The sequence below is a fragment of the Anomalospiza imberbis genome, chromosome 6, assembly GCF_031753505.1.
Source record: "Anomalospiza imberbis isolate Cuckoo-Finch-1a 21T00152 chromosome 6, ASM3175350v1, whole genome shotgun sequence".
Classification (NCBI taxonomy): Eukaryota; Metazoa; Chordata; class Aves; order Passeriformes; family Viduidae; genus Anomalospiza; species Anomalospiza imberbis.
In genome coordinates this window covers 45,676,451-45,692,283 of record NC_089686.1, presented here as the reverse complement: position 1 = coordinate 45,692,283, position 15,833 = coordinate 45,676,451, and the positions used below count along the sequence as shown (strand labels likewise).

The 15,833-nt window shown below is 42.0% G+C and overlaps 1 protein-coding gene across 17 annotated transcripts in view; it reads right to left on the bottom strand.

Moving 5' to 3' along the window:
• TSPAN4 (tetraspanin 4) overlaps positions 1-15,833 on the bottom strand; it is a 412,669-nt gene that overhangs the window by 3,066 nt on the left and 393,770 nt on the right. For all 17 annotated transcript variants that reach the window (XM_068193872.1, XM_068193879.1, XM_068193880.1 and 14 more), the window contains 3 exons: positions 10,481-10,582; positions 2,795-2,926; positions 690-773 (listed from right to left, as the gene is read on the bottom strand). In XM_068193872.1, coding sequence (XP_068049973.1) covers positions 690-773; positions 2,795-2,926; positions 10,481-10,582 — 318 coding nt within the window. The remainder of the gene's footprint in view (positions 1-689; positions 774-2,794; positions 2,927-10,480; positions 10,583-15,833) is intronic.

Below are 15,833 nucleotides of genomic sequence, written 5' to 3'. Positions count from 1 at the left end.
CCAGCCTGAGCTCCAGCATAACCTTCACCTGTGTATCCTCAGGCTGTGCCACTGGTGCTTAAACTGGAACAACCACAGCGGGCTGGGTTAAAGGCACAGTCACATAAGAGACAAAGTGGTGGACAACGGATTCTTCTCTGACCAAAGTCACAGTGCAACTCAAAAATCTGATAGGCAAGTCTATGCTAATCATAGGAGGGAGCATAGGTTTATTGGCAGGGTTGTCTAATGGGCACCACATCCTGATTTGTAATTTACCCTCAGCCTGAGGGATGAGGTTGAAGACTTAAGCTGCCTCTAGACTATGCTGAAGTTGGCTATTTAGCTTAAGCCCTCTCTGGAGAATAACTGGACAAATACAGGCACCATAAAGGGTGTTCATCCTACCCTGATTAGGTGTCTGGAGTCCAGTCTCCCCTCTCAAGTCCAGTTTCAGTCTTACATAAACCACTTTATATAGTGTCAGCTCTTTGCAGTGCATCATAAAACACTGTGCAGTATTCCTAGTTCTGTGCCTTGTACACAGTATTTTAACTAAAGTAAAACTCAAAGTACTTAATAATTTTGCATGATGGTAGAGGAAACGTCTGCAGGATTTAAAACCAGCTTGAGTAGAGTATATATCTGAATCTGTGGTTACTTACTTAGCTACAATTAGTTAGGATTTGAAAATTGATATTAAACTGTACCTGCACCATAGCTGTGCACAATCCAAAGATTCCCACTGCCAGTAAGTTTTCCTGGAGCCATACTTTCACAGTTTCATAGCAAGGCTAAAAAAGAAAACAAAGCAAGAATATTGTATTGGCCATAAATACAGCTCTATTCTCCCAGGAATATACACCCAGAGAAAAAATGGATCTGACCTAGCTGCTAGGTAGCCTGGATTATCATTTCAGTGCTGGAGCAACTACAATGTATTTTTGGGTTGAAGCTTGAATATGGAGTACTAATCCCAGTGACCCAAAAAAGTGCACCTCCAAAATGCTGCATAAGCACTGCTCCATATAAATTCAGCCAGTAACTGAAAATAGTGTGCTGGTTTTGGCTGGGATAGAGTTAATTTTCTTCACAGTGGTGGATATGGGGCTGTGTTTTGGATTTTTCCTGAACACAGGGTTGATAACCTGGAGATATTTTTGTTTTCCTTGAGTAGGGGGTACACAGAGCATGTTTTTTTGGTTTCCCTATTGAACTGTCTTTATCTCAACCCACTGTTTTCTCACTTTCACTTTTCTGCTTCTCCCTGTGATCCCACTGGTGGGAAAGTAAGCAGGCAGCTGTGGGAGGCTTAGTAGCCAGCTGGGGTTAAACTACCACAAATAAACAAGCACTGGGTTTGGGTCCTCTTTGCCCTCCAAAACCCAACAGAAGCAGTTAGAACCTTACAATGAGGCCTTCATTTTCTCCATGTTTCAGGGAAATAAAGGTTTCTTATAATACATACAGACACATGAAACCCAACAGTCCCAGTGCAAGTGGCTCAGTAGCTGCTCCTGCTGCACATGGGCCCATTTCATACCATTTTCCATCATTTCAAACTGCAGGATGGGCACTCTTCCGTTATTTTCTTCATGCTTTAAATTCTGCAGTAGCTGTAGCCCTGTTTTACTAGTCCAGTTTTGGGGAGGGTGGAATTGGCCCAAGTGAAACCTTTCTTTAAATAATAATGTCTGTAAGACAATCTTGTGCAAAAAACAGGGGCCCCCTGTCTTGTAAATGTTCATGGCCAAGAATCATTGAGCCTTCAGTTAGGGGCTTTTACATATGTATAAAGGAAGAACTGTTAATACCCATCAGAAGCCAGAGGGTTAACCTGCACTGATTTTCTTACTACCCTGAATAAAATAGAAGAACTTTTCAGTCCTTAAATTAAAAAAATTACCTGGAGCTACTCAAGAAGTATAAGGAAGCTGTGTTTGATGTGAACTCAGCCTCTGTGAGTACCAATCCATGCATATGAAATCTCAACAGAAAGTGGCCAAGAGAGCTTTTCTCATTGTCTTCCCAAACCATTAGAACCAGCAGAACTTAGTTATAATTCCACTTTATCAGGTGGCCTTACTCCACACCCCTCCTGTGTAATTGCACTACCTGTAATTAGCACAAAGAATTGCTGAGCTAATTTCAGAGACATATTTAGGCTCTGACTATCTGTTCCAGAAAGATCTTGCTGAGGCCATTGTAGGGAAATTATCCCATGGAGTTTTGAATTTGATTACAGACAAGTGCAGAAACTCAATGCAAAAAAAAAAAAAAAATGCTGCTGGCAACTCAGCACAACAGTTCCCATTCTTCTGTGCAGCGGAGGCCTCTGAACAAGAGCTCCTGGTGGGAAAAGAGTGCTCAAGGCTCTCACAGTCCTCTTGCCTCAGGACTGCCTGGGCTGAGATAAGCTACAGCTGCTGCTCCAGGGCCTGTGTGTGCATGAACCATTTGTCTTTATTGCTACCTGACCCTAGTAAGTGGGACACCATAAAGGACATTCCTGCCATGTCCTAGCTTGATGTCACTAGTCTGTGCTGCAGTGTTGGAATGGACCTGTCTGCAATGTGAAACAACAGCTTAGAGCCAACTGAAAGGAAACCACCTCCTAAGAATAACTAAATAGGGGGTTTCGTTGGGGGTCAAAGGCCACAGCTCAACAGGAGCCTTCTGAAAGCACCTGATGAAAGGTGAATTGGGATAGAATGAGGTGCAGAGGTTATCATCTGTGCAGCCCTGCAAATGACTACTGCCTGCCCTTCACCTGGGCTGCACGGCAGCTGCTGTCCCGTGCTGCAGAGCTACTCACCGCTTTCCACCAGGTCCCTGGGGAATGGAGCCCACAATTCTCACTGAATTCTAAGCAGCAGGAGTCTGGCACCCGGGTTGTGTTGTATACTTCGAACCAGTCCGTGTAGTTGGAGACTCCACAGCATCTGAACTGGAAAAAGATGAACCGAGGTGATACCGTAAGTGTGATCTGTCACTGACTTCTGCCTGTTCTGACTTTGCCTCCTGGAGCCTGACATCCAGTGTGTTTTGATTATACCAGCAGAGGTATATCAGAGGTATAAACTGTATTCCTTTAAATTTTAAAGGAAAACAGTACTTCCTCAGCTTTACTCAAACAGACCCTTTCCTCCACTCTTTTGTATTAGGTTAAATATGGCCTTGTATGCAGCTAATGTTGATGCAAGAAGCAAAGGCCTGTATTTGCAGTGGGATGATGCTGCAGGTGCTGAAACTGGACAACCTCAGAAAAGTACTGAGATTGAGTTATTGACTGACCAGAATTATAACAGTTGTTTGCAGCTTGTCAAGAAAAAGGATACAGGTACAGCACCCAAGAGATGAAGGCACTAGGATTTCTACAGCACACCACTTCTGAGATCATGCTTGGAGTAAACAAGGCAAATTTCTCACTAAGCTGTTAATTACTAATCACCTTTGAAAGTCTTTGCCAGTCAGCAAAAGGTGTATTTCCTCCTCTTCTCTCTGTGGTGCAGTTCTTTAATGTCATCGTCTAATGCTGCTCTAATAGTTGTGTGCTCTAATAGTTAAGTGTCTGCCTACAACGACACAGTGTGTGCAGAGATCACAACACTGCGAAATTGGAAGGTCTGTTTGACTTTGGTAGAGGGATGAAAGGTACAGAAACACACAGTGGTAGAGGGAATGGCTCTGTGGCCATCTTCCCCTTGGGAACTGGTATATTCCTGTGATAGGAAATAAGCTAGGACTCATTACCATATAGATGTATACACCATCTGTCGCCCTTATGCAAAAGTATGAATTTCTTGGGATTTAGACACTTCAGCACCAATGAGTAAAACAATACAACACTGGGCTGCAGAACTGCTCTCTGCTATTCACAGTACCTCACACTTTTTCGGGGCTATGCCAGCCACCTACCTAGTCCCAAAATTACTTGCCAGGATCTTATTTTTTTAAATGTGATTTTGGATAAGCCTGAAGAGTATTTTTCGCATGCCTGTAGAGACCAGTTCTCTTGTTTCTGGGAGACTCATAATCATGCAGACATCTGCATCACCAGGGCCAAAGACCTAATTGAAATCCTGATGTTTGCGCTGGCTTGAGGGAGAGTTTTCCTTTGTTTTCTAACACTTGTAAGTTCAGGCTGTAGTAAAGTTGTAGTGTTCAGTTCTTGTTGTACACACAAAATGTGCCACTCCAGACCTATAGAGGGCAGAGGTGTCACACGCTGCCTCATGCATCTTATGATGCTTCAGGCACTCAGAAAGTACTCCTTGATAGAGACATTTCAGTGTTCACAGCAGAGTTTTTCTTCTGTCAAGGAAAAGTCAGAAAACTTTCCTGGACTAACATCTATCCTTCCTAGTTTCTGCTCCGAATTTTGATTTGGTCTGTGGCAGGACTCAATCCTCCACTTGCAAATGTCTGATTTTTAAGTTTACAGGCTTCATTTTCTACAAACTGACATGAAACTAGAAAAAAAGTTTGTGCCTTTCTTTTTTTTCCTCTATGTTCCTGCACAGAAAACAGGAGGTCCATGTATAACAGGTCCCAAAAGCGAGTAGGAGCAGCCTGGAATACATGGCATGCATTTGAGGAAGGCTGGTTTATTTGGAAATCTAGCAAGAAGAAGGTCTTGCAGGCTGTCATCATTAGAGTCAGGAGGCAGCTCTTTGATAGACAGCAAGAAGTGACAGCTTGTAAACAGCAAGCCTTAAAAATGTGGCTCATCTGTGATGTAGAGTGTGCAGCGGTAAGGGCTGAGACATTTGAGTGATGTTCTGGCCAAACACAAGTGACACAAGTTTGCATAAATCAGAACTAGACTCCTTCTTCCCATAATAATGCATGGCTGAAGGTGTCAGTCTGACAGACTAAGGAGATGAAGATGAAGCATGGGTTTTGTAGCCAAGTGCTCACTAACAGGTTGAGGACAGCTGCTCCTATGGGGCCTGCGAAGCAGGATGTGGCTAGGCCATGAGCTAGGATTGGGACTCCAAAGAGTAAAAATTCCTGGTGAACCACAAGGTGAGAATAGGAAGGGATGCAGTTGCAAGGATGAGCTGCAGTTGGACACAAACTGCCTGCCCACAGAGATTCTCTGTACAAGAGTACAGCACACACAGCAGTGGAAGAATGGGCTAAGAGAAGTTCAAGGTATAAACAAAGGACATAACACAGGATCAATGGTCTTGGGACTGGAAGAAATAATGTCTGTAACTATAAAAGGAAGAAATATCTTTGGAAGACAAAGGAAGGATGAGCAATGGGATTAAGCAGCAGATGATCCACAGCCCTAATCAAGAGAAGGTGATGAATACAGCAGAGTTCTAACACCACAGAGACCTGAGAGTGCAGAAGCAAGGCAAGGAGCACTGCTCAGTGAAGGCCAAGTCCCGTGACTGGCATCTCTAGGGAGCAGGGGCATTGATCCATGCTCTAAGATGCAGGAATGAGGAAATGAGCAGCAATGGGATTGAATCGGTCACCAGTTCAGATCCAGCAAAGGGGTCCACTAGAAGCCAGAAAGGCAGGTAAGCTGAGAGCTCAAGAAACTCAGAGACTTCACTATGGATGTCCAAATAGAAAAGAGAGAGTGCAGGAGTGATTTTGGATCATGTGACAAGCAACTGATTTATCCCCGGTTGATGCAGCTGAACAGTAAGCAGCCAAATTGTTGAGGGAGATGAGGGACCGTTAGAAGAAAGGGCAATATGAAGGACTGTTTATAGAGTCCTTTTAGATTTGAGAGCAGCGTTCTCTTGAAAACTGGCAAGGTCTCTAAGCAAGGATAGTTGGAGACAGGCCTACACCTGGAGGATGGAGAAAGCTCAGGGCACATGAAGGACAATGTCTGTCAGTTTGTTGTAGCCAGTCCTACCACAAAGGTTGATGTCCTGCCAATGCCAGGCATGAAAGCATTGAAAAGTCGATTCTTGCTACAACCACATTCATTTTTTGGTCACATTTACACTCCTGTCTTGTTCCCTTCACAAGTTAAGTGATAAAATTACACAAGTTTGCCTAACTGCTTAGTTCTGTTCCTACTTTCAACATTTACATTTTTTAGAAATAATTACAAACTAACAGTGTTTATTTTGGAGGATCCAGACTAACACACTTTAAAAGGCAGCAATATATTTAAAATTTTTCTATCTCAGTGCAACAGTGCAACTCCTGATAAGGAATTGGACACTTGTAGATATTTTACATTATTCCCAATATTGAAGGCTAAGAAGGCCTTATCTTCTTTGCCAAATTCCTGCAGACTCAGTCAGGCTGGGATAGGGTTCCTGAAAATAAACAGATATTCAATCCTTGTTGCAGACAGTTTTTATCAAAGCCTTGTTTTCTGGTTTTGTGAATGGGGCAAAGAACTAGAGACAAGGTAGGGGGCCTTCTATACACCTTTTTCCTCCATCACTGTAAAAAATGGTGAATAATATAGCTTTGTTCTAAAAACCATGTCTAATGGGTGGTTCGGATTACTTTGGAAGTAATCCTAAAGTATGGCTTGATCCAATAGAATCAATGACTGGGAATAGGGAGATGGGTCAAATTTCTTCTCAGTTACAGTGGTCTAAACAGACAAGAAAAGGCATTACACAGCAGCAGAAGTGAGCTGAATTTGCTGACTTTAGTGAAGATAATAGGTTTTCTGCATGCCTCTCGAATTACTGCCTGGTTAGTTAAAAGTAGAACTGTTCAAATATTGATCACAAAGATGTTGGGGATGAAGCAACATTTTAAAAATTAATGCCTATTTCTCATTTTCTAATGATCTCCACCTGTGACTTTAACCAGTCCTGGTGGGTAGGGAGTTTAATGCAGTTCAGGGTAACTTACCTCCTGAACTCTCAGAATTTTAGTCATGTTTGAAAATCACTTTGTAAGCTTTCATAGTCTTCATTCATGACACACAGAATTCATCTGCTTGTGTTTCTGATCCTTTTAAGGTTTAAAATGCTATTGAGAAAGGCTGCAAGTTTGGTTAGCTGAAGGTATTAAAAAGAAATCAATAGAATGTTCTGATTTGAAACAGCTCCCTGACCTAGAAGCTTACTAGGACTGCAAAATGAGTCCATTGCCTTTCCTCTCATACACTTTGCAGGTTTGCAGCTTAACCCAACCCTTTATCGGTAACGTGAGCAGCTCAGGCATCAGCCAAAACTGCAACTTCCTCTTAAAAGACAGGCCCTGTTTTTCCCTTGTTTCCAGTTTCTTGAAAATGGTAGTCTTCTGTTAAAAAGAGGAAAACCATTTCTCAAGGCACAAAGGCTTTGGAAAAGAAAACCTTCCTCAAAAGGTGCTCAGGCCTTTGACAATCACCCCTCACAAGTTGCTGTGTGCACTGGGCATCCACACTCGCTGTCAAAACTCCCCTCTGATTTGTGACTGGCCAGTCCCACAGAAGTCAAATGCCATCTAAATGTGATTCCTTAGAAAAACTTTTTCCTCCTTTTTTCAGCCAAAGCTGCCATACACAGTAGTACCTAATGAATGCAGGATGGGGATAGTCTCTATCTTAAATCTTGAGAGAAATTTAGGACTATGCCAGAGTGTCAAAGTTACTGCTTTAACCACTGCTCAGGTTCTGAAAAATACTTTCACAAAGAAAGGAGTGCAAATGCAGAGGGGACGAGGGCTCATTATGATTTCTGTTACTGTCATGGTTTTACACAGCACTTTTTTTTTTTTTGTGAGAATGCTGTTTTCCATCCACATAGAGACATAGCCCATGGCTCAGCCAATGACTGATGTCTTCCATCAGGAAAAACTCTGTCCTATATCGCATCGTGTTTGTCCTACTGTGGGTTTTGTTGTGAGCCTTAAAAGACAGAATGCAAACAGCAAGCCTGAGCTGGGACTTCCCTTGCAGAAAATCCCCTGCATCACCCTAATCCTCCAATCAGTGATTACACTCTACTGATTAGGGATGTAAGAGATAATGATTATTACACAAACCCCCCCCAAGATGGCATTTAGATAGCTCTATTCAACTGCAAAGTGTTTTACATAATTAACCATGATGGGATTGTCTTTGCTGCACCTCTGCAATACTCTATTCCCACATAGTCTTGAAAGATACATGTGAGAACCAATTATGCAGAGCGGCAAAAATGGATCTGTGGGAGCTCTTTGCTGCTCTCCTCAGTGCCCAGCATGGGGAGCACAATGACTTTGACACTGTGGTACTGCCAAGCCGGCAGGTGGTAATTTCACAGTGGCCACGAGAGGGTGATGTCCCGTGGCTGTAGGCAGCCCGTGGGGTGGCATTTTCTTGTCATCTTTTTTGCTCCTAGGAGTTAGATAACATGAGTTTCATCTGAAACTTATAAGGTACTCTTTAAACTATAATGGTTTCAAGACCAAAGGAATTACCAGGACAAATGAGCGTGATCTGCAGCACTACACAAACCAAACTATTGAGTCCTGCCTCAAACCCAAGCTGGTCACTGAACGTGACCATTTCCTTTAAGCCAAAAGCCAGGTCTTATTCTTTAGAGAAAAAGAATCTATTGTGCTGCTGTACAACATCATCTGACCACCAGATATGTCTAACTTGAGTTTTTAGCTCTTGGATCAATTACAGAGCCCTTTTCTCTCCCAACCCTTTTTCCTTCCTGCTCTCTTTTTAAGGACTGCAATCACATCACTACTTGATCTTTGCCTGTTTATATAAGGTATTTAAAATTTCTCACCATAATGCTGCTTTCCAAAATTATTATTATTTTTTCATCTTTTCTGAATCCAATCAACTCATGAAGATTTTGAAAAAATGTGACTATATGAACCAGACATTGCATATATTGTTACACCTATTTTATGCAAAGGGGAGAAGAAGTATGGTGTTTCTATTCCATGAGATCTCCAACAACTGCCTTTCTCCCCACCTTTGCTATATGCTTTTAAGACTTTCTGGGGTGTCACTGAAAGCAGATTAATACTTAGTACAAATCTTTCAATATTAGTAGTTTTTGCTACATTTTTACTACACATAATTAAGTTACTGTAAAAGAGTAAACTTTTTAATACTGTTGGATATAAGCAACGATATTAAAAATTTTATCTGTATTTCACATGGCTTACTCTCAGGCGAGCACCACCAAATGCATTTGTCTTGTCAGTAACTGATGCCTTCTCATATTTGATATACTGGAAAAAGGAAAAAGTATTGGAAGAGGAAATTATTAACAATATTGCAAGATGCTGAGGCCTTCGAAAGGTAACTGAAAGAACTTTTCCCGTGAAGTTGTTGGGATGCAGGACTGAAATTGGCTTGTTTCCTGGACCTGAGCTGTTTGTCTTTCACACACACGAGTGTTGTAGGCAACCTACTGCACTCAACACAGGACCTGCAGACCCAAAGATGCACAAGGAGTTTGGCCAATCAGTTCTTTTGATCTGTTCGTGATCTCCAGGTTTTCATTTCTCAGATAATTTCTTAGCAGCCTGTTGCTCCTGTTACCTTGTATTGTCCATAAGAGGAGACTTTGGGAGCACTGGGAGAGATTACTCTCTTTGATCCATTTAAGACATCGCTCAAGACTAAACCCCTCCTGTCTGTACCACACTTGCAGCTCTGGAGGAGAAACTGAGAAGGCTATGCAAGATTTTTGAGTGAAGCCAAGGCAGTGAAAGTGCTTCTGCCTAAAGCAGGAGAAAAGCTAGGGCACTTTTCCATTCAAGAAGCAGAGAACATGAAATCACAAAGAGCACCCCCCAGGAGAACTGAGTGAACTGAATATGAAACAAGTACAGAGCTAATAAACCTGAACTGTCAGCGATGGTGTTTCCTCAGACAAGGACAGAGGAGGAAGCCAGCTACAATGTTCACCAGTCCTTAGCAGATGAACACTGGCAGAGGGCTATCAGAGAATCAGGACAAAGGAACAGCAGTGACAACACAGCAAAAAGCATTCCCAGTCCACTTGTGATGGAGGATGATTGAATTCTTCTGGGGAAAACATAATGACTTAGGAGGAGGTTACAAACACCATGCTCTGTTTCCATCTTGACTCACTAGTGGGAGCAATATTAGCAGTGAAAGGAGACAGGACAGAAATTAAAAAGTGGTTGAAGAGGTTCTTTGCTATTATGCTATTGCTCTTCACGCCAACATAAACCACCCTTTGACTTTAAAGAAAAGGTACTGCTTGTTTCTTGTCTGACCAGCTCCTTCACACTCCACATAGCACAGAACTGCATGATATTTAGGCATAAACTTAGTAGAGCATTAGTATAGCATTCTTCTATAACTTAGTATACCATTTGTATAGCATTCTTCTAAGAGGAAGAAGATATATTTCTTCTGTCAAAGAAGAAATAAATAAAAATCACTGCTTGTTGCAAAAAGCAGAAAGTTTGGTTGCTAATGTGCTGACTGGGTGGCAGAGAGTGACTTGGTATTTGGAGATTTAATTAGGTTCACGCCCAGAACATACTGTTACAGAACCCAGAAGGCAGAGAGGAAGAGGTAAAAGAGAGAGCTCAGACTTACATCTGTTTGAATGATGCTCCATGCATTAGTGAGGCCAATATTTCCATCTGTCCCATACAAGTGAAGTCCTTTCTTCAGATCCCGCTGAGCATACTTGTCAATCTAAAACCAACAACAAAATTTACTGAGTACCACATTTCAGAATCAAAGAGCAGGAGCACAGAGCTGTTGGACAATGGTCCTATACTGAAATGAGTAGAAGTTCAACCAACAGTTTGTAAATAACATGAGGAGTTCCTCTTCTGAGTTTATGTTCCTGTTTCTCATCACAGAGAGAATACATCTTTAATACATCTTTTCCCTTCTCACATAACTACCAAAGTACTACAGGGAGACTGGATGCAGTTTAACCACATTTTTGCAAATAAGCCTATCTATGAAAATATTCATCTACACATAGTGTTTCCTTTTAGTTTAGTATATTTAATTGTGACCAAGAGCATTAATGTGTACTCCTCCATCCTGGAAAACAGAGAGACATGGTGCATGTCTAAAATGATGTAACCAATGCTAATTTTGAGTTAACAGAGGCAGCAAAGGTACTCTGCTTCTGCCATACACTTGGGATTCACTTTTGATTTGTACAGTCAGAATTGTTTTCTGACTGCAGCTGCAAGAAAGGTGGATGCAAAGAATCTCGCACAGTGTAAAAGAGGAATTTTCAACCCACTATATCATAATTATTATGGTAAAAATATAAAGTTACTCAACAGTATGACTCTGCAAAAATACCATGACCTCAAAAGCTCAGCATGTCCAGAAAGCCTCTGCTGTATGTGCAAAAGATTGTGCTTGATCTGTCCAGTTCTTTTGTTTCCTTCCTGAAAATTTACCAGCATCATGTTGAGCCAGTAATAAAAAAGCTTTGATGCAGGAAAAGAAACAGCACAAGTTAAGATTAATTACCACTTAATCTCAGCACCTTAACTATCATGCAAGGCCTTTTTCATGGATGCCTTCCTTAAACAGTAGGTGCTGTGATCCCTCTGTAATTATCATGTAAGCTGCTTTTGGCTTTACACAGAGATTACAGTCACTGGTACGTTAATTAGAAGAGAACACCAAAGCTGAAAGCTGTCATTAAATTTGGAATTAGTTGAGAAAATTACAGGCAATAAACGATAAACTTATATGTGCTGGGGATTCCTAGCATTCATTTAAGAATTAGATTGAACTGTGTTTCAGCTCTGCACTTACCCTCAGCTCCCTGTGTCTCAACTGGACCTGCTGTGATCTCCAGCAGAGCCATCAATGAGGATGGAAGGGCATGGTTGTGATGCCAGTCTCAGAGAGGCCTGGAAATTTAGCTAATGTCCTACAGAGGCAGTGAGGTAAATTAATTGTTGAAAAACTAATTCTTATTCAGAAACTGACAGAGGTGAAGAGAAACAGGGTAACTAAGGGCAGGTGGGGACAGAAGTCCAGCAAGGTGATCTGTTACCTTGAAGATGAAAGAGAAAGGTTTATTTTTGAATATTAATTTATCTCACCTGAGAATATCTGCCCTGTAGAGTGAGAGAGCTACACACCAGCCTTAGGTTCTTATCAGCACTAATATGGAACAAGGGAGAGAACAGCGATTCTTATCTGAAGGGTAAATGCCATTGTTAAAAGGAAGCAAAATGCAAAGTTTGCACTTCCTTACTCAAGTTTTGCTTTGCAGTTTTGACATCCTATATGAGATGGACACTAACATCATGATAATTAACATTCATAGAAGATCAAGAGAAAAATTTTGTTAGTCCATGTGTGCTTTAGCACGGTCTCAAGAGATTGTGTCACCAAGCATTCCTGATCTTCATTCTACCTGGAGAAGCCTCACTAGCAAGCAACTTGTTGAGGCTTTCTCATGAAATTAACCACTTTTCCTGCACAAAGACTGCAAGGCCTTTATACTGGGAACACAGCTGGCATCAGAGTTCCATATTTCCAAAACTGAGTAACCAGCAGAGCATTAGTCAAGAAAACAGGCACTATGTGACCAGTTCTCCCACTGTTATTTCAGAAAGCCTCAGCATCAAGTCCGACACATGGTATGACCCATCATTATTTGTTGTTTTAAAAATAAAGTGCCTGCTTGAATCTTGCTTGGAAGAGGATGTAATGTTTTTTAGAATCCCACATCATGCGTGTGTCTCATTTCCTTATCTCTCTCTCATTTCTATGCAGGCTACAACTTTGAAAGAGGCAAACACATGTTGTGGAACAGCACTGCCAGATTGCTTTACCTTTTTATTTCATGTCCACTGACAGGGAAGGCATCTGGAAATACCAGTTTTACACATATACACACAGTGAGAACTTTATATTGATTTGAGTGATGGTGAAGGTAGGATTTTACACAGTTCTGTTTTACTAAAGTTTCCATCTGACCTTCTAATTAAGTGTGCTGTATGTACAACAGTATGCTGCTCTCTGAAGAGCGGCTGCTTTAAAATCTCTTTGTCACAGAGCTACTCCCTGAAGCATTCACACTCTTCTGTTTGCTTACACCAGGGTCAGAAAGGTGTTGATCAAACCCTAGGAATAGCCTTGCACAGAACGACTGAGTTTGTGGGTGGCGACTGGGCTCCAGAAGAAAGAGGGAACAGGGATCAGCCGGTGGCCTCCTGCCACCTGTGTCAGCAGCTGAAGCACCAGCAGGAAGCCCCCCAGCCTCTGTGTCTCCCCTGTTTCCATGTGTTGTTAATGTGTTACCTTGCATGAATTAAGCAGTGGTGCCGTAGCCTTGGACTTCCCAAGAGCCCAGACGAAATTAAACCGGAGGGCTGCTCTCATTCCCACTGTGAGGAGCTCAGTCTTTACGTGCAGTCCTATTAAAAGCACATTGACCTCTGCTCAAATAACCTGTGTGCAAGGTTATAATGTGGATATTTTTCCCCCAGTTGAAGCACTGCTTGAAGCTCTAGACACTCCTACTGGCTTTGACAAGAGAGGGGTAATTAAAATCCGAGGTCTATTTGTGAGGCACAGCTGGCAAGTGCTCTTCCAGGTCCTCCTGTTTCCTTCTAACCTCAATTCTTTTCCTTCCTCAAAATATTTTTAGAATAACAGGAACTTTTCAATATGCCTTTATTCTAATTGTTACTTTGATTTAAATGAAAACTCCCAAAACACCCCCAGCTGTCTCTTCTGCTTTAATTTTTACAGAAAATGATCTTTCTGAAAATGAAATGCTGCGCCACAGTGATTCATCACATCTCCTGACAAATGATCCTACCCAATATTCACCAATCTGTCAGCTTCCCTTGTTTGTCTCTGAGCTACCAGTCCTCAGCCAGGCAAAATGTCTATCTCAAATCAGGACCCAAGTGTTATATTTAATATTCTGCAATTTGAATCTGCTGCATTCTTCCATACACAAGCCAGGCCCTTCACAAATCACAGTTTTAGTGAAGTAGCACAAAGAAGAATAACAAAAACTCTGCAGACAAACTGTTGCTCTACATGAGGTGCCTGTTTTTAGACATGTGGAATACCAGAGATTTCTTCAGACAAAAGAGTTTCTTAAAGATTTGGCAGCAATAAACTTTTATCAATCTGTTAGTGAAGAAGAGAAAACTTCTTTTCCTCCTTGGGACTCACTGGTCAACAGATGAGAGGTGAAAGCTTGAAGCTGGCATGCCACCCATGGTATCCATGCCAATTCCCGTGAGCCCTGGGTTCACAGACATACTGGCCACACTGGAGCCTTGCCCGTGCTCATCACCTCATCAGGTTCCAGTGGTGTTTCTGGTAGGTTAAATGTGTCCTAGTGTGGTGATCCACTACAATCCATGCCTTCAAAGAATAATTTTTTAGAGCAGAGCATGCCTATTGCTGCACTTTACCTAAGCTAAGATCCTGTTCCTACTGCAAAGAGCAGCAATATTTTCTCACTGACTTCCATTGGGTCCTAATAGGGCTCTTAAATCTCTCACTGTCATATTACAAGGACTTTCTAAAAAATATACACTGATCTAAGGTGGACAAGTCATGAGCAGAGAGTTTCAGTTTCAAGGAAACTCAGTATTTGAACTGCAGAAGTGAAAGCTACAGGAGATGTGGCAAGACTGGAGAGAACCTGCCACAGAGGTCAGGAAAAGTGGCTGGAAGCTGGATGCAGTTAGAGAGAATGGGCAGGGATCTATCTGAGCCTCACCTAAACTACAGCTGGGACAAAACATTGCTTAAAAAAATCTTACTCCAGCCTGCATATAAATTCAGGCCAAATTAAAGTGTTTCCTTCTTAATCTGTATTACCTTGAGGCAGCTACTTAAGCTGTAGCAATGCACACGTAAGGCTGCTTTTACTGTCAGCCTTGTCCTGTCATTGCCTCAGAAATCCAGTGCTGGCTGGCTGACAAGCCCAGCTGGAGAAGCCAGCACACTTCAAGAGGACCTGGGGCTGTCAGACTCCACCTTGTCTCCTTGAATAAGACAAGCTAAGGATAATTGAGGATGAGATAAAAACTATGTAACAACGGCAACAACAAACTCCCGCTTAGCAGAGACATGCTGAAAGCACTGCATGAACATTCTGCACTGCAAACACCCAGGTTCGTAATTAATTCCATCTCTGTTTTACAGATGGGGGACTGTAGGGGCCTTCTCAGTTCCTGGGGGTGATTTCACAGACCTCTCACTCTCTGTCTAAATGAGAGGCTTTGGAGTTTATATACTTACTGTTAAGGTATGAAACAGAAGACAAATACTGTTCCCTGAGAAGCCCAGTCCTGTAATTTTGCTGCTGATAAGCAGAAGGAAGTGCTTTGAGCAAAATGTCTTGGGCAAACAAGAGAACTGTGTCTGTGCAGAACAGGGGTATTATCAGTATTTACAGCTAATATGAGGCACAAGCTTGATCAAACTAAAGCTCCAGCAACACTGAAGGCTCAAAGTCCTTCCCCTGTCCCAGTACACTGAGGGAAGGTGGCTTTGCTGGAATCTTCTCTGGAATAAAGGTCAAAAGAAGGCTTTGGGGAGCTCCTAATTAACTCCTTTTGAACTTGTTGAAAGCATGAGATGTCACTTATATTGGACATAGCCTTTAGAAAAAGGCCAGAGGATGCCAGCAGCATCCCCAGCTTTCTGACCTGCAGGCAACTGGAGACTTTTAATTTCAAGCCTCAATGCTTTCCTACCACAACCTGAACAAAACCTCTCCCCAAAAAGTCCCCTAAACTGGAGAAAGCCTCTAAGCAGTGTTCCAATATAGGTAAGCAAATATTCTTGACCTTTCTGGTGATTGCTTCCCCTACCTCTGTGTCTCTCCAGCAGAACAGGAGAGGCTCTAAGGAAATGACAAAATATCCAATAGTTTCCCACCAGGCAAAACTTTTAATTTAATGCCTTGATAATCATTCTCTACAAA